The sequence below is a fragment of the Sander vitreus genome, chromosome 14, assembly GCF_031162955.1.
Source record: "Sander vitreus isolate 19-12246 chromosome 14, sanVit1, whole genome shotgun sequence".
NCBI lineage: Eukaryota > Metazoa > Chordata > Actinopteri > Perciformes > Percidae > Sander > Sander vitreus.
The window spans coordinates 10,809,907-10,829,392 of NC_135868.1; the positions used below are offsets into that span (position 1 = coordinate 10,809,907).

At 40.7% G+C, this 19,486-nt stretch overlaps 1 protein-coding gene across 1 annotated transcript in view; it reads right to left on the reverse strand.

Annotated features, from left to right (window-relative positions):
- stt3b (STT3 oligosaccharyltransferase complex catalytic subunit B) overlaps positions 1–18,379 on the reverse strand; it is a 77,927-nt gene extending 59,548 nt beyond the window's left edge. The window contains exon 1 of the mRNA XM_078266986.1: positions 17,853–18,379. Within this exon, the coding sequence (XP_078123112.1) occupies positions 17,853–18,112 (260 nt within the window). The 5' untranslated portion in view covers positions 18,113–18,379. The remainder of the gene's footprint in view (positions 1–17,852) is intronic.
- Positions 18,380–19,486: the final 1,107 nt, after the last annotated feature.

Consider the following 19,486-nt stretch of genomic DNA (forward strand, 5'->3'; position numbering starts at 1 on the left):
GCCAGAATTATGTGACTTTTGAAGCAACTGGGATGACAGGCGACAGAGCTACCCAGGGCCTCTACAAGTTTGTCTTGCTTTGAAATAAAACTCTGGGTAGCTGAGGACCAGATGGGAGTTAGATCACAGTTTGAGAACTTGCTTGCTAAGTTACAAAGATACGCTCATGGAAGAGAGCAGAGAACACATTAAAGAAACCGAGGAAACTAGTGGATAAGCAACTGAGAATGAAAGAGAGAAGAGTACCTCTGTCAGTTTGCCACTTGGATTGAAAAAGTATGTTTCAAGGTCAAGATAAGCAGTCATGGTAGATGAAATTCTAATGGCCGCGGTAATTGCCAAATTGCTGGATCTATATTGAAAGGGAATGTTCAAGTCTGATCACTTATCTCTCTTGAGTGAAATCATATGAAGTGCCTAATGATCTCTTCATCCATTCCAATGAAGCGTTGGGAGCATTTTTAATGGAGAGGTGCCATCTTCAGAGCTGGATTCAACAGTGTTGGAAATATCCTCTTTGATCTCACTAACTAGGGTGCATCCGCCTAAAAAGGAAACATGCTTTGAAGGTCACAGGTTGAGATGAGAAACTCTGGGAGAGAAGATGACATCATCACAGGCCTACATTAACTTCAGTCTTTGATTTTAGGGCCACATGCAAAGGACCAGGGAGGAAAAGCAGGAAGGCAGTACTTTACAGGAAGTAGTAGGAGTAACACCAACAAGAGCATAAAAATCAAAAACCACCATAAAGATACCAAGAAGATCTATAACTAAACATCTACATGGAGTTGAGAATTCAGTTTATTCCAAAGCAGTGGCATCATTCAACTGTGTGGAGTTTAATTAAAGGTCAACACCACTACAGGTAAAAGTATCTACAGCTATATTTTTTTAATGGACACAGGAATTTCCAAGAAGCCAGAAGTTACTTCACAAGATATGGACTCTAAAAGAACATCAAACCTCAAAAAAACAACGCAGTGTTCCCGGAACATGGCTCCAAACAAAATATGGAAACTAATCTTAAGGACAAGTTTTAAGCAAAATGAATTGCAAGAGCTTTTTACTACAGACTCCCATTTCTATGTCTCTTTGGAAGTCAACCAAATTTGTGCTGTCCCATGGTCATAAAAGTGGTTGAAATTGACAACCTGGGAAAGAGAGGATATTTCTTGTTGTGCTCAGATGCAAAGCAAAGTTCAAATTATACTTTCTGCATCAGCATGGCCGCATGACGTACATTTCCTAAGTTTGCTCATGTCTGTGCAGACCATCCACATGCAGCTCAAAATGTATGCCCATGCATGGCAATAAACGTATGAACACATGCATGTATTCAGACACCAAACACAGCATGAACAAAACCGTGTGCATGTCTGCTGTCCATGTCTGTTTTGGAGTATATACACCTACAAAGACTAGGAATGGTAAAGGTTAACCGGTCAACCGACAATTAGAATTTAGACTGATCAATACTATCAGTTAAAAACAATATCAAAAAACAAAAACTACTAATTAAAAACGTTTTTTACATTGTAAAAAGAAAAATTGGCTCTACAATCCATTTCTTCACTGCTAGTAAGTTGCATTTTAAGCTCTTATTTTCTGTTAAGTTCATGGCTCCTTGCTGGAAGGTGCTCATAGCGGAGAGCTACATGACACATGCCACTATATCGATGAGGGCTGGCGGGTCAAAATAGCTGTCCCACACAGAGTATGCCAGGCAGACACACAGCTGACAACCTCACCTGAATGCGGCGAGACAGGCTCAGGCTGCGCGGACTGCTGCGCACTTGTCTCTGAAGCATTTCCAGGAATGTGGCTGCATGTGTACACGACAATGCACACATCATGGCTGCTCGACCGGTACAAGTCTGCAGCTGTCCTCGGAGGCGGAAAGTACGTCGGCGCGTCCTGGAAAGTGAACTGGGACTCCGCTGCCTGCTTGTCGGTTAGCAGGTAATGACTGATTAACTAAGGACGGCTGTCGGTCAGAAAAAATAAAACATTAGCATGCCTAACAAAGACACTGCATCTTCCATGTTTTCTCCTGCCAAAACAAGAGAGGATATGGGGGATATGTGGGTATCACCATGACATCCATATGGTGGCTGACAGAGAAAAGTACTGAATTGGACTGCTTAACTGCTGCTGTGACTCAAGAACAACAGAGTCGAACACACACCCACATCTCCTCCAAAAAGCAAAAACAGCTCGGAAAAACTGAACAACGAAACGAGTGCTTCTAAGGATGACAGCAAGTTTCCAGGATATCTGTGGAAGGCAAAAGACTAAGCCTCCAGAACAAGTGGTTCAGTGGTTGGAAATGTAGAAGGACCATGGCTGACAAGCAGGAGTGTGTGGTACTCAGAACAATGATTAGCATTTGGAAAGAAATGCTCTTTTACTCCTGTGTCTCAAGGACACTTTCAATTGAAGAGTTGGCTGGGGGGAAAAAATAATTTTATTTATTCATTTTAGCAAATCTATTCTGGCTAGATCAGGAGGAGGCATCATAAAAGGCAAAGTGAGTAGGCAGAGGTGTGTCTCTGCAGACTAAAAAGTTGCAAGATAAGATAGGAAGTAGAATGAGAAAACATTTTACACTGACCTCATCTTGGTGCATCTGTACGATTTTAGGCATAACAGTGAAAATACAGCATGACATTTTATAGTTTAGTCGTTTTCACACGTACCAGAATACTCACCATGTAAAGCAGGGGCGCGAAAAGTAGAAGTGATGGGATAAAGGCACATTGGCAACGATCATCTCACCTCGTCCTTTTCTTTAATGATAGGCTTTTCATCATTTCTAATAGGGCAGTTCGGAACAGCTAGATTTCCCCCCCCCCCCCTTCAGGTGTGGGTGCCAGGCGGACAACAGTATGTACAAACTACTTAATGAGCGTTAACTATAACGTAGGTGTAGTTATAATTGCTGCGAGAATAGTAGGATTTTCAGACATCTTATATACTTATACCCTGACTCCGATCAAGAGGCCCCTTTTATTTTATACAACTATTTATGAAAAGAGTTGCTACACTATGTATCTGTCAAACAGGGTTAAAATAGCAATCTGTGATAAGCCTATTATCTTTTACTAGAATTTTCTGAGATGTCTTAAGGCCGAAACAAACAGTTTATCTGATGGCCTGCAAGTGCACTGATGCCTGACGTGGGCTGTCTGAGTCATGCTTTTCTCAAAGCACTCCTTAGACTTTTTATAGCACCAGGTTAGCTGCATGCCAACAATGCCCAGTTTCCATGGAGGAAACTGGTTCTCGGCGAGCACTCACATTACATTGTGCCTTCTGTCACTTTGACTGGCATGGAGAGGATAGTGGAAGGCTGGTGTTTGAACAATGATACTGACCTGAAAGATTTAGCTGAAATAAAAGTGACCCCAGTATCCATGGGATTTCTGTGTGTCTAATAAATGTGTTGAAATCCAATGTTGAAACATGATGAAAACATGTTCTTTCCACATTATTGGCTTTGACATTGTAGTTCACAATACTACTATGTCCAAATAGTGTTTATTCTGCAAGTTCTGGCTGAACTCCTACAACAGATAAGGCAATCACCTCCACAGGTCTATCCTTGCAGAGGTTAAAACCTCCCACATTGAATATTAAACACTTATAATGGATTTTTAGGGGCTTGTAACTTGATTAATTTGTTGCAGATGATTAATTTCAATTTCCCTCCCCTTTTCTGTTCAGCAGAAATTTCCCTTTTGCCATGCAGAGATCCAGAACTGTCATCTGTTTTTAGAGGTCAGCAAAAAAGAGGTGGACAACTGAGAAAGGAAATCTGCATGTATAGAGCCAGCTTTGGCAAATCAAATACATGGGTGATTTAGTGCCAATAATGAAAATGTTGCATTGACTATTCGTCTTTTTCCTTTTATTTATAGTGTATCCTTTTAGTTGTATTGTTATTCAGTTATTTATCTACCATCTCCTAGTGTTTTATTTATCTATTTAATTTATTTTAACTACTGCTTTTTATATTTCTTTTACTTCAACTGTTGGGAGTTCCTCAAGGTTTTCTATGAGAGTTTCCTCAAGTTCTAAATTTGATCAGTTCTTGTTTTATCAATTTCATGTTTGTTTTTGTTTCTCGTTTGTTTTTTTATGTGTCTTTAGTAAATACTCATGTATTGCTCTGCTTGGGCTGCTCTTTTATGTAAAGCCTTTTTGTGTATAATAAGTGCTATATACAGTAAATCAAGTTTAATTTGATTGACAAATACAGAAATACCAGAACGACTTTAATTGGTTCTTGATTGCAAGACGCTATATGTCCTAAAAACAAAAACTTGTTTCCACCAAGCAGTCCGGTTAAGTTCAGTTTGTTACACATCAGAACGGTTATTTCTGTGTTTCCATAGTGAAAAGTCGTGGATGGTACAAATAGAACCACTCCTTACCATTCCGTTTTTTCGTACCCCCTCTGTTCAGGTCACTAGCACAATGACCCCATACTAAAAGGTGGAGCTAGAAACCCTGCAGTACTGTCCATGGTGGAAACGCAAAACAGATCTAGTGTTATGGTACATGTCCATGCGGGTTATGTATGGTTCTAAAAAGGTAATATACCGAAAGTGTTTGATGGAAACGCAGCTTTTAAAGTGACTCTCTGCCCACTGTGGTCTTTGCTCCACCTCGTTCCGATAGCTGCTCGCCCAGACTACCTGCCAGCTGCTCGACTTGATAACCACGATGATATGACAACCGCCCGACAGGATCGTCTTTCTCGGCCAGTCACAGATTGACAACCTATTCCAGCTGTCATTCTGTCCTGCTTGACACCACTCAATTCGTCCATCTGTCATTTCATTTCCTCTGCACTGACAATTTCCTCTCCACCCACTCGTCCCTTCAACTACTCTTCAATTAGTCTGTGCCCTGCAACAACCCTGGGCAGTTGTGTCCTTGGCTGGAAGTCAGCTATTCTGGCAACCTGAAACAAAGCCGTGGCCTCAGACCATAACGCTCTGTAATGTCACACCAGGTGGGCTTGCCAGTGGCTAAACTGTGACAAAGTCATCCCCTCTCAATGGACCGATGAGAATGAACACAAATGCAACAGCTGAACAATGGACACATCTGCACCAGAAAAACAAGAGACCAGGTGATGCCCTTTGGCAGATATACAATGGCCAGAGTAAGCTTATACTTAGGTATAAAACATTTCAAAACAAAGCCAAAACACACTTAGCAAAAGGAAATTATCAGGATTTGTTTTGACAATCACAAAAAACCCGCAATACTACAATAAAATATTACCATATGAACAGAACCATAATTGTTAGCTCTTTAAGTTGTCATTCCATTTTTCTCTTCACTCTTTTACAGTAGGCATATTTGTCTCTTTCACAGGAGGACTGAGTTTACTGTAAACTGTATTGAACACTGCCCTTTTGTTGCAGCTGACTTAACTGTGTGGGGACTTAAGAAATTAAGTCTTCGCTGGGTTTCTTAGTCTTATGATAGTTAACTGAATAAGTTTGGCTTTGAGGCTGTTGGTCGGATAAAATAAGACATCTGAATAGGTCACCTGGGTTCTGGGAAATTGTGATGACCATTGTATAGACCTAACGATTAATCAAGTAAATGGCATATTAATTAATGGAAATGTGCATTATTGTAGCCCCAAACACATCTATTCCTCTTTAAAAAGACTGAGTCCTAACTACATTTAACATGATTTCCATGAGAGAATCATGCTCTGCATTTGATACATGCCATTTAAATTTAAAGCCATTGGGAATATATTGCATGGGCCCTCAGGGACCAGGCCAGTGCATTGGTCAAAGGCAATGGCAGGAGTATCTTTAATTCCCAACACTATTCTATTGGTGTAGGGGGAAAGCAAAGCAACCTGAACAAACATGTAATCCCAGGGGAAAACATGAACACATTAAACTGAAGGGACAGCAGTTTCAACACAGTATATAAATGTTCTAAAAATTGAAGATACAGTATTGTGGAGGATTTACTGCCGCATCCACAAAACAGAGTGGCGGGAGAAGAGGCAGAAGCCATGTGCCAATGCTTTTTGCAAATGTAATCTATCTTCAGAGTTTAGTTTATTTGCTTAAAAACAGACTGAAAGAGTGATGAATTGCAATAATTTTATACAGCAATTTAAAAACCTAAATAACTGATAAGCATAAAATACAAAAATATGCAAGGGGCTTACAGACATCTTACCTTGAGATGGGGAAAATGAATAAAGGACTACCAATAAAGACACAACAGACCCTAAATGATAACAGAACACAAGGCATTTAGGAGGTGCGAAACTGACTGCTAGCCAATCTTCTAACCATTGAACCGGCCAATTGGCATATCGACACACACAGAATTAAGCAGGCAAATCTCAATGTGAACCATAAAGTGGTAACTTCATATAACAGATTACCAGCTCACTGAGTAGAGAACCCAAACAAACCCAATAACTAAAGTGTTACAAAGAGCACCAGTGTGGCTACAAATACCTGACTTTCATAAAAACTTCTGCTTTGGGATTTATTTGATTAAGCCAGCGCTAAGCCATCTATCTAGGTTTGCTGCTGATGCTAAACAGTGGATTCCTAGGGACTCTCTGCAATGTGTTGATGGGATTACATTGAAAAGAGAAACATTACTCAAGAATAAGCTGAGTTGAGCCATTTTGACTGTCCAGTAATGCTTTAGAGATGTATTGAGCAGCTGATCTTATTAAATGGGCTCTTCTGTAAGTAATCTATCATCAGGTACAGAATACATTCAATTTAACCTGAGGCAGATTAAAATGAAAGCAAATCAACCCCATCCTCCCTGCATAAAAACATGAAACACTACACACACGCCGTTTTTGGAACAATGACATCTCTTTGGCTTCACCACCAAAACCTCCCTCAGATTGCCTGCCTGGCAGGCATTCATTTCTTCTCTCCCTCTCCGCCTCCTACCATCCTACCACCGTTTCCCTCACTCCTCCTCTCTGTATGCAGGTGCACTCGCCCACAGAGCTGCATGCTGACTCCTGTCAGTAAGAGGACATGGGTGTATGATAAGCACAGATCCTTTCTGTTCCCTCTGCTCCACTTCCACCCCACACCATCCAGAGGACATCAAGGACTACTTCAAAGCCAACGTCAAGGAGAAAAGGAAAACGGCAAAGCTGAGCAAATATTCAAGAGACCAACAATGATCTTCAGTAACCACAGACAAAGTCACACGACAGATATTGGGTTTTCTCATGCAAATGGAACTCTTTTTTTCCCAGCCCTACTCAGGTGTTGACTCTGCACATCCATCATCTACACCAGTTGGTCTTTCATTGTTTAGTCTTTTAAACAGGTTCTCATCCTTAAAGAACACATGCAAAGTCTAACTTTGCAACCCTTTTCCTAAAGTCTAAAAGACTAAGACTACACCCTGGTGGTGGGGCTGGAGAAACTCAAACTGCTGACCAGTCACACGCTTCTACTTCTGATGCACAGAACAGTCGCTATGGGAGAACACACAAGAGAACCCACTCGCACGGGTATTCAAAAAGGAGTCCCATCATTTGACAGTGTTGCATTTGTTAAGCGGACACGTCGCTCCTTCTGTCTTTCCCCAGTCTGATGGGTTCTGCAGGCTGGGTGGTCATTGGAACAACAATCACATCAAAGCGCCCATGACAACCCAGAATGAACAGCTTGACAAAAGCTGCATCAACCACGCACCTCCAGTCTGCGTGACACACAGTGATGTGCGAGTGTGTGCATTGAGTTTTGTCCTGTGTTTCTATAGATGAGAAAACGGGACAAATTTAGTCCTGCTACCCAGGTTTGTTTCTAGGCCCACTCCAATATCCGTTCCAGTAGAAGATACAGTATTAGACACAATGCTATTTGGACATTTATATTAAGATATATCAGATATTCACAATACAAGGAAAGCAGTGAAACAATACAACCTGTGACATGACAATATCCATGTACATTCTAAAGCACACATTTCGAGATTCAATTTACATACATAATCCCATTATTTGAGCAAGTCTTATTTTTCCTCTAAATAACACATTTCATCAGCATCTCTGCAACCCTGGACGTAACATTTTCAAAGCTGAACACTTGCTCCAATTTTCCACTGGGCGCGTCTTTGCTGCGTTCCGGTTTTGTTCCGTCCTCCGCCATGCCACACCGGGAGCGTCTCAGAAGAGGAGCGTCTTGCTGCCCGACTCGCAGATTTTATTGTCTCTACAAGTACAGAACAACCACGTGTTTATTAAGATAGTATCTACCTTCCACTCCAAGCACTCCTGCAATTAAACTCCATGCCTTATCTCATCTGTGATGTCTTATGTTTTTCCACCTCCAAGATGAATCTCTCGTCGTCCGTGGTGTTGTAGAGGAGACGTATACGGTATTTGGGGAGGGGGGGGGTTTGGTAAATTGACTGGATAGTCTCGCTGTTTCCATTCGTGCCCAGCTGTCCGAACGCCCCGCAGCTGGCGTGAAAATAGACCTGGCATGGAGAGCCGCTTCACACGCGTTACTGGGACGCGACGCGGCTGGTGGATTATCACGCATTGACTTTAATGGCCGCGATTGCTCGCGGAGGTCGTGACGCGCCCGGAACGCAGAGCAGATGCACCAAGTGGAAAATAGGCATTACACATGCTGTAAGAATAAACATTCAGTGTCAATGCAGTGGTTCGGTCAGTCCTGTGCAAACAGTAACGTGTAATACTTCAGCTATCAGCAGCCGTGAGGAAACCGTAATGACTGGTGCAAACTGTCCTTCAACAAAGACCAAAGCAGTCAGAGTAAACATAAATGTGAAGAATTTAAAAAGTAATTGTAAGAAACCTGCTTCATTTTCTGTATCTAAAATATTTCCACACAGCAGAAGTACCACTTCATGTGTTCACATTTTCATCCACAGCAGTACTCTTCTCAGTGTGTGGGTCATCTGTTGGCAGTCAAATTGCAATAACGTGGAAACACATAATACAGCACTATGGTATCTGTGGTATAATTGCAATCATTTGGGGATAGGTTGAACAGAAAGACGAACTACTGAAGCTCCAAATTGCTCTAGTTGAGAAGGAACATGTTTTATCTATGGGCTTATTGTGTGAAATAAGGTAAATTAAACAGTAATTTAATTAAAACTGTGGAGGTCTGGTGGTTAGGGAATGTATAGTATAGGAAACACTGCCATCTACATCCTAAATGTAGAGATGTAGGCTTAGGTGCAATCATTGGCTTGTGTTGCACTACTGCCATGTTTCAAAGTTATAGGAGTACAAGATAACACTCTTTAGCCTTCAATAAAGAGTTGGATCACAATGCTCCACACTGTTAGGACAATGCTCTTAAAATATCATTAGCGAACGGCTGCCAAAACTAGCGAAAAGCCTGTAGTTGAGAAAGGTGGGGCAAAGGACCAGCTCAAGGTAATTTCAAATAATAGCATGGCTACATTTTACTGTAGCTTATGCAAACAACAGATGATGCTGAACCTTTCCCACCGTAAAATTAAACACTTAAACTGGCTCCAAACACCCCATGAAGCTTATAATGTGCTGGTGAGCACACAAACTATAACACAAAATATTGTTCTGAATGCGCAGCAGAGGCAATTCTTCACGCTGGCAAATTGGGTTACCGCTCAGTGCCATTATCCTTCATCAAGGAATCTGTGACACGTGTGGCCTCTGGCCTGCTGACAAGCACCTCTTGTTAGGTGCCAATCTTGCTAACACTTTCAAAATGGCCCCACCAGACTGGCTGACAGGCAAATTGGGGGATAAAAACTAGGTCATCAGCTTCTTTAATTCAGTGTGAATGAATCAACCAGTGCTTTTCACACACTTATATTTATATATATATATATATATATATATATATATATATATATATATATATATATATATCCCTTAGTTATTGGCTCGAACAGCATCCTGGAATAGCTGGCAAAAAGCTGATTGCACATTATTCAAGGATAACCTCAGAATAGAGGGTATGAAGACAGGAAGAGATTCAACTAAGCAGTCAGGTGAATCAGCACTGTTAGAAATTGGCCAATATTCACATTAGATGTTAACCTAGTCCTTTATAGAACAAATTAAAAACAAACTACTAAATCTGGTATGAAATTGGGTTGTTTGTATGCCTTCCATTGGGCTAGCCAGTGGAGTCCCTTTGCCCGATTTTCCTTCCCATCTTGGCTCATCTACACACGTCCAAGGTGCCCTGGAAAAGATCTGTCGCTCTCTGTCTCACACACACCACGCACACCTTGGATTCACAGACTCCCGTGCTATGCTTGACACGAGTCCGCTGGGAGGCCCGGCCTGGGAAATAGTACTTAATCATCAGGGGCTTGACATCACATCCACTGATTGAGGAGTAAGCAGCAAATAAAAAAAGTTCTGCAAGGGAGAATTAAAAAAAAAACTGCGATATGATTTGCAGGCAAGGAGGCCTAGTCTGCAAGGCTGGAGTAGACACAAAAGAGCCAGAGCTAAAATAGTCATTACCTTTGGCACGGCTGTAAAATGGCTAATAAGTTGCGGTGGTAATGCCAATCTATAAAACAAAGAATAATGTAGGTCTAGGAAATCAGCCTATAATAGCAACAGAGGATGAGCACTCAGAACTTTTCTACTGCTGGTAACAGGACACCATCTGAACACTGAATATTTCATAAGCTGTTGGACAGTCAGTCAGGGGTTTAGGCAGAGATCACAGCTCCAGCCAAGCGTCTGGTAGGAAGATCAATCATGACTTATTCTCCATTTTTCCACACTACTGCACTAGCTAACGTGTTGCTGTGCCAGCATCCGCTTCTGGTATAATGGCCTAATCTACTTTGAGGTAGAACATGTTTTTTTGTGTGTGAAAAAGAATGAGAGAGAGGCGGAGAGAGGACACACAATAGCTGCTACTCCCCATAATTTTGTTGGCTTTTCAAAAAGAGCTGAGGTGATAACATCCCTTGTGAGGAGATTTCATTTTCACAGCACTTAACTTTCAGCAGCAAAGACTTTTATAAAAAGGGGTCAGAAACATTAAAACATCATTTCTGAGGTCTAAACTGATATCAAAGTGTTGTTTGAGATAGTGAAGGATTGTACAAGGCATCTATGAAACTGCTATTTCAGGTGTTTGATCACACTTCTCTTGTTTTGGGATTAACAATCAAAAGCTGGTGAATATCACTGGATGTATTCTTCGTGTCCTACATGAAGTAATGTTACTGCCTCCAAAAGGTCTGAGATTCTGTTTCACATTCCATCTGTGGTGGTGTTAGAGCTGCCAGTTTTGCAGGTTTCCACCCAGATGATCAGCAAATTACCAGTGCCAATGAAAGTGGTCGTTACAATTTTCAGATTTGTGTTTCTTAAGAAAAATTCAAATGTGCTGCACCCAAATGTTGTAGTACGAACACAAGAGGAGAGGCAGGTGAAATAGAGCATGCAGGCAAGCAGCAGAATCAGCTGAAAGAAAGACCAGAAATAAGGCAAGAGTTTTAGAGCACAGGCAGTTTACCAATGGCTCTTGGGCTGAATCTTTTATGAACCTGGTAAAGCTGCTGTAGTGAGTGTGTATGCAGATGGTACACAAATGCTATACACGGTACAAATACTACAATCCCAACTGTCTCTTACCTTAAACTGAACATAACCTTTTCAATTTAATTAAACAACTTCTAGACATATCCATTTCTAATCTTGCTACAAAACCTGGATTCCTGATTTGCCAGACTTATGAATAAGCAATTTTGCATTGTAATCATTATAGCACACTCGCCATCATAACCAGCTGAGCACCAATGACAATGACTGGAACTAACAATTGTTTTCATAATTCATTTATTTTTTGTACTTTATATAAAAGTAAAAAACAATGTGAAATGCAACTTACCAAACCCCTACATTATTATTACATTATTATTATTATTATTATTATTATATGTTGTGTGTGATGTATTTAAGCTACTGGGACCTTGAATTTAAATAAAAAAATATGACTCGATTTTTGGAATTCTATGAATCGGTAGAGCTTGAAATATGAATTGATTTTTTGCACACCACTAACCTTAGCTGTGCAAAGTTTGGAAATAACGGCACAGAAGCTAAGCAATGCAACATTTCTACTGCGGGTGCCACTTTAGTCAATGGTAACGTTAGACCAGCAACTCCTGTGTTCTGTGAGTTGGAGTTACTCCCCCCGTGATATAACGGCTTCAGTTCCCTGTCATAAAGGGGTGTCTGACGGCAGTGGTGAAATATAGAGTAAACTTAAACTGATATTGGTTCAGTTTGACAAAAGTCATTTTTACCTCGTAGAAAACGAGAGATACTATCGCTGCCTCGATCGGTTAGTTAGTGTTATTGTATGACTTTGGTGAACCAAAGTTTGTGTTATTGTGCGACTTTCAGATCCGACCTAACGTGGCATTCACAGCAGTACGTTGTTTAGCTTCCTGTCTGCTTCTCCAAACATGGGGCCATGCCAACCGATATCCATACTGTAACAACGTCGTCATACAGAAACCTAAAACATACTTCGACCAAAATGAGAATGTTTGGATTTGAATATATAAGGAACTCTACTGGGAAGCAACAGAATAATATAAAAACCTCAAAAAAAAAATGGACTCGACCTTTAAAGTTACTTATTTTTGTGACCAAAAGTTGAAAACCCAAAGTAACAAATTCACAATCACGTGAAGCAGCAAAAACTAAGCAAATCTACTACTAACTGTGACCTACACATTTTTGGTTGTGGTTTGTCATTACTAGACTATTTCATTGATCATTTTAGCATCATCTCCAGACACTCACTGCTTTAACGGACTTCGCTACTAAAACTCACATCCTGCATGACACTGAGCATCCATCAAGACCTTGAACAAACCTTCAGTCATGCGAAGCACTAGCAGTTCTGATACCGACCGGTCGAAGTGAAAGTAAGGATGTGAAAGTGTGAAAGTGTATGACTGTGCTGCTATACCCAAGTATACAGCTCAATATTTGCTTGACAGTAGGGCTGCAGCTATCGATCATTTATTCTGATTATTCCAGCGATTAATCGAGTAATCCGATATATACAAAAGACAGGTTTTTTTTGAAAAAAAGCAACCTTTATGGCCAAATTCCAAGTACATTTTTGGTGGCCCAAATGTTAATATTTTTCACCCCCTTCCCCTTCTTGCCTCTGGCTCTTTGCACTGGATATGTAAAGAGCTGTTCACTAACAAGAGGGCAAATGACAGTACAAAGCTTACAGTGAGAATACCAACTACACTGTTCTGTGGACATGATTTATAGCGCTGTACACAGTGAGGAGAGAGAATAAAAGAATGCAGACATCACAGGCATGATGACGCTATTCATGTGCATATTAAGTGGCCATGCTGGGAGCCGGTTTGTCTCCTCGGCAAAGATACATTTCCAAAGATTAGTAGCAAAACTAATAAACAGTTGACTACAAACCGTCAGATTGCTTTAGCTTGTTGGTAAAACATGGCTATTTGCAGAGTAGCATGCTGTAGGCTAGTTGTGTAAACTACGTGACTCCAGAGCAGCAGACGTTAGTTAGCTACCTTGTGTCGGGTTCGCTCCATGGAATGGATGAGTAGACTGGATGTTTTCTACAAAGATGATGTAGCATGTTTGCAGCTTAAAATGATCCCAAACTTTCTGTCGTTTTCTCTCGCCTGTCTCTTCTTAGACCCTCGCCATTTTCGTCTGCTCATTTGTGAATTGGGCTACGGTCACGTATAGACAGTATAAACGGTCTTGTGTCCACAGTAGCGCTAACCTGTTGTGTGCGCTTAGTAATTATCCTCCGCGCGAAACACAGTATCGTGATAACCTTAATTACATTGATTTAACAAAGCTTCGAGGCAAAGAATTTTGCTTCGAGGATTTTTTGTAATCGAATTATTCGAGGAATCGTTTCAGCCCTACCTGACAGACTCTTCTTTTGCCTCTCACTCTATTGTCAGAACGGACTGTATTCCCAGACATTACCAAGGTGGTAAAAAATTTACCGCTTTCAAGGAACGCTCTCGTCCGGTACACACACTTATTTGCCTCACGATGCAGCTTTCAATCTAGTTACATTTTTCTTCCACAAACTCAATAAACTGGACAGAGAATTTGTACAAATGTCAACTCAGGGGGCAGGAACACATCTTTATCTTCTGAGGAGCACCAACAGCAGTTTGGGAATTACTGGCATTTAGAAAAGGGGATATATTCGTACCATGGGTCGAGATGTAACATCAGCAAGGTTAAGTCTAGTAGGCAATCATAACAATATACTGAGCACTGTGCAGAAACCACACCCTGACTCATTGCCTTAAGAAGATTAAGCATTCATATGGAGTTGGTTAAAGAAAGTGAAATGCATTTTTAAGTCAGGACACAACTTTAAAAATGAATTACTTTTCATCAATGGAGAAGACAAACAAAATCTCATTTGAATGCCAACTAGGCCTAAACCCTGTCTGGTCTTACAATAATCAACAAATATTCGGAAACCAAAATGAGCACAGCCAGATAATGGGTAAGTCATATCAGGGACTCACCTACACAATTCTGTTTACATACTGCAGAACAAGCTTGACATTTTGGTGCTTGGAAAGCCAATCTTCATTCCTCAAATTGCCAGCTTATATAACATGATAGTTAGCTGCAGATCATTTCAAGCTCTGTGCAGAGAAAATCAATAACAGCATCCAGACAACGGCACTAATCATGTGTGTCTAGGAGTGATGGCCAATTCCAGTCAGCAACATATTCCTGTAGTAGTTTAAATTCTTTTCTCACTGTCAAAAAAAAAGGTGAATAGGTAATGCAGCATAACCATAGAAATCTGCTTTTTGGAGATACAGACAATACCAGACAACAGAACATAGGAGAATAAATATTTGAATAATGTAACCATTTAGTATTCTTGGTAAAAACAGTACTCATGGGGGTCAGGTTTATGGGTTATCTATATGAAAACTCTAGTGTTACGGCTGTCATACACACTGAGGAATTCCCGAGAGTGATTGTAAAAATGTAGGGCAATGGTTCTCAGCAAGCTGATCAGGATTACATGTGGGGTCAAAAGATAACTAGAGGGGGGGAATGAATGTTGCAAGATTTATGAATAGTCGACTACAGATATAATTCTTTTGTATTTTTTGTTTACTGTATTTTCTAGGGGTGTGAAAAAGCTCTGATTCAAAATTGATTTATAGAATTCCAAAAATCGATTTTTGTAATGCCGTGTATACTATTGTCCTGACATGAGTTTAGCTCGCCATTCCCATAGATGGCGCTGCGCCAAATTCACACCGATGCCTGGACACTCTTGTTATAATCAAAAGAAGAACGAGTGCAGCGGAAGTAGTTTAGCCGGCGCTAACAATGGCAAACCTCACAGAAAGAATTATTCAACCTGCTCCATCCTCATTGAAGGCAAGAGTTGGGGAACATTTCGGCTTTTATAACCTCGAGGGGAAAGACGGAACTTGATAGGAATCGTGCTATATGCAGGCTTTGCAAAGCGAAAGTATTTTGGAAACACCACAAACTTGAGAACTCACATGGTACGCCACCACCCAGAGATTAACATTAAAGACGTGGACGAACAACAACCTAAAGTACCCAACATGCCAGTCAACCAACGCTCTCTTTCAATGCTCTAAACTCCCAAACTCTGACCGAAAAGCTCCTTTTATTTAACAGTTTTATTTTATACTTGAATTAAATGTATTTGAAAGCTGGCCAAAGCTCGGCACTCTGCAGTTTTTAGTTGCGAAAGTTTTAATTTGTATGAAGACAAAGTAATATCAAACTACATTTAATTGGTTGTGTTTCTTTTCTTTTAAATTGTATGTCTACTGCAATCACATGGGAAAAGTAACTACATATACATACTGTGAATCTAAATCAAGAATAATTTTTGAATCGAAAATCAATTTTGAATCGAATCTTGAGCCTAAAAATTGATATTGAATCGTGACATTTTCTGAAATGTGCACCCCTAGTATTTTCCACATAAAATTATTATCTGCAATCTCTAACACTGCTTCTAATAATGAAGTCAACCATCTGAAAAAATATATTTGTTTAAAACATTACTTTGTAGCTGAAATCACCACTTTGCACATGTAGGCCTGCAACAGAAGGTTCAATCCAAGCATTGCTTTATTTTCGGGGTCCCTGAGAAATTTGAGAACAGACTACTCATAGCTGCAAGGGCTTTTAAACTCTTGAATATCATAGAGCGCCCTTGCTTTCTTTTCTGTGACATGTTTCCGAAGAACTGTGCAGTTTTGACTGTGGAAACGGCTGGTTAAACGGCTCCCAATGTCACGGTGAAGAGCAGCAAAAATACCATAGGTAATATACCAACTGTGTGACCACCCAGGGCGTTAATTGGATATAAGAAGGCTGTAAAGAAACAAAATCAGCGTCAAATGAGTGTATGATGCTTAGGAATACTCAAACAGTTCTATGGGCAGTCCTTGGTGCACATTACAGTCTCAAAGCAGGATCAAGCTCCTCTGTGGACCCTCTCGTAGACCTAAGCCTTGGCCCTTGGCTATAGAATGCAATCAAGTTAACATAATTGAAGAGGCAGGTGTCACCCTGAACAAGATGGAGCACCTGTCCTTGAAATTAATAAATGAATGAATCAGTCGTGCAGCCTGGTTGAATGCCACAGAGTATACGACGGCAGTGAGGGAATGCTTTGCAACCAGGCGGACACTCATGAGTCCATGTGACACTGTTACAAAGCGGAATAACCCTGCATTGTGATGACAGACACACCACACCGGATCAGTTTGTTTCCGGGTTAAAAGCGGTCTGCTATGACGAGTACCGCTGCAATTTGCGTTAAAACCTAATAGGCCATTATGCAGATATTTTCAACTCACTCAGCAAGTTGTGTTAAACCAATAGAAAATCTATTCCAGGCGTAAAACAGCTTCAATCAATCATATCGACTACCACTGAAGAGATAATCCCCATATAATTTATAAGCACAAGAAAAAAAGAAAAGAAAAAAAAACTTGAAACTTCACCCGCTCACACTGAATTGAGTTTTCAATTAATTAAAACACGTGCTAAGCACGGAGAAATCGTGCATATCTTTCACACGTTTCCCTACAATCTCAACTACGTTGTACATATATGCAGATGAAGCCTCCTCACACGGCCCACTGCAGCTGGTATTCAGCGTTAATGAATGCTAAACAACATGAGTGGCCAAACCAGACCAGCTAGCTTCGTGTCACATTTAAATGTCAAGGTCCTTCAAACAGACTACACATCAGGCCACTGACCTCATATTCAAGAATCAGAATGAGATTTAATGCCAAAGCAACTTGCATGCAATTTGCCTTGGCGTGTTTGGTGCATACAATTAAACAAATGAAAAGGGAATAAACCATAAACAATAGAGCAAAGTACTGCAACAGTCAAGAACATAAATATAGAATAACAGACACTATAACAATAAAGTGTTAGTCCCAACAAAAAAAATCCTCTCTTTTGTCATTATAGGAAAACAATCTTGAACGCAGAAAGCTAACGTTAACAGAACATCTAGCTATGTTAGCCAAGTAGTTAAAGCTGTGTTTTAAAAAAAACCTGTCGCTGTCATTGTGCTGACTTTTAAAGAGTAAAATAACACAGCGAAATTAACATACGTTATCTTTAATATTTAAAAATGACCCCCTGGAGCGATTTCGACATCAAGCTCTGTCTTTCATTGTCACTGCAAGCAACTGTTACCAGGAAATGAACCAGACCTGACAAACGTTAACGTTAGCTAACGTTAGCTTACCATGGATCAAACTCGTGGATGATGCTCTCGAACCGGATCACCGCGAAAAGTCTGGAGCTGAATCCGGCCAGGCAGGCCAGGAAAAGAATGCTAAACGAGAGTAAAGACTGCCACCCTGCCGGCTGTGTCAGTCCACCCGACAGGCCTCCTTTGCCCCCTCCTCCACCCGCGGCGCCGGGTCGGCTGTTCCCGTGCACCGAGCTCCCGGCATTGGTGGACGCTTTGTGCTTGCCGTCGCTGACTGCGTGGTGCTCCGCCATTTCTGCGTGCAGTGTCGGTTAGATTTGCTAGAGCGTCCCTCCTGCCACGCTCCCGTGTCTCCCTCCACTCCGTGCTGTCGTAAACTCCTTTCGTTTGTACCTGTTCTCCTTAGGTTTTCTATTTTCCGAGTCCCCCGAGTATATGTATATATTTTAATTCAGAATCGGTACTCCGAAAGACAGTCGTTACATCCCGAAACGCATACTCATGCGCCACATACCGAGCCTGCAACAGTCAATTCGCTTCCCGATTGAACGCCGGTGAAAAGAGGCGGGAGGGATGTGATAGGCGGGGCGTTAGAAAGCTCTCGCAGCCTCTCACAGATTGACAGGTACGAGGGGGGCGGGGTTTTGTATTATTAAACCAATCAGAGAGCTACATTGGCTAGACAGACAAATAAATCCACCAATGGAAACACAATAAATCATGGTTGTCACTGATTGAAATAAGGATTATCCTCTGTTGTATGAATATTGAGTCATTTTGGTGTCCGCTATAAATACAACCCTTATTACTCGGCTTAAAGTTGGCTTTATAACGTTGAATTAGTCACTTTTCGTAGAGAATAACAAAGTATATGATAGATAATGTGCACATAGTTCAAAATCTAGTTTTCCTGCAGCTTAAAGCTACAGGCAGGTGTGTGAAGATAAATGTTCTCTGTGAGTGCAATATTTCTGTTGCCCTTGGATGTTCTGGACTGGGTGGTGGAGTGGTAATAAAGATTGATGTGTTTCATCATTATTATGCCCCCCAGCAAAGACAAGAATACAGCATTCATCACTCTCTTAAACTCAGGATGTACTCATACAACTTCCCACGAAGCCTTGAAAGCCTTTATTAAAATAAGACAACTTTTTTTCTTTTTTTTACATTTCCAATAAATGCAAAAAAGTTTTTGACTGATAGTATATATTCATTTTGTGCTTGCACTGTTTCATATAACAATGAGACAGAGGCAGGAAAGGTTATTGATTTATCTGAGATGTGATTTAGTCCCAAAGGGAGAAAAACAATAGTTCAGCAGCCCTCTTCTGTGTAATATCATAGATAGCAACAACTTTGTTCTGAGGTCAGAGTGGGCATATCATATTTTTTCTCATCTCCTCTAACATTTGTTACATATAATGCTTCCTTATAGGAGTGCGGGAAAAAATCGATTCACGTATGTTGTGCGTTTTTTTTTTTGCGGCGATTTTTAAACCGATTCTTTTACCAAGAATCAATTTTTGATTCACCTCAATATTTTCTGTTTATACGTTACTGCCGACGGCAACTACATCATATCCGTTTTCAGCAAAACAGACCGAAAGCAGAAAATACATTATTACTATACGTTATGTACGAAATAAATATCCGACTGACTGACTGAC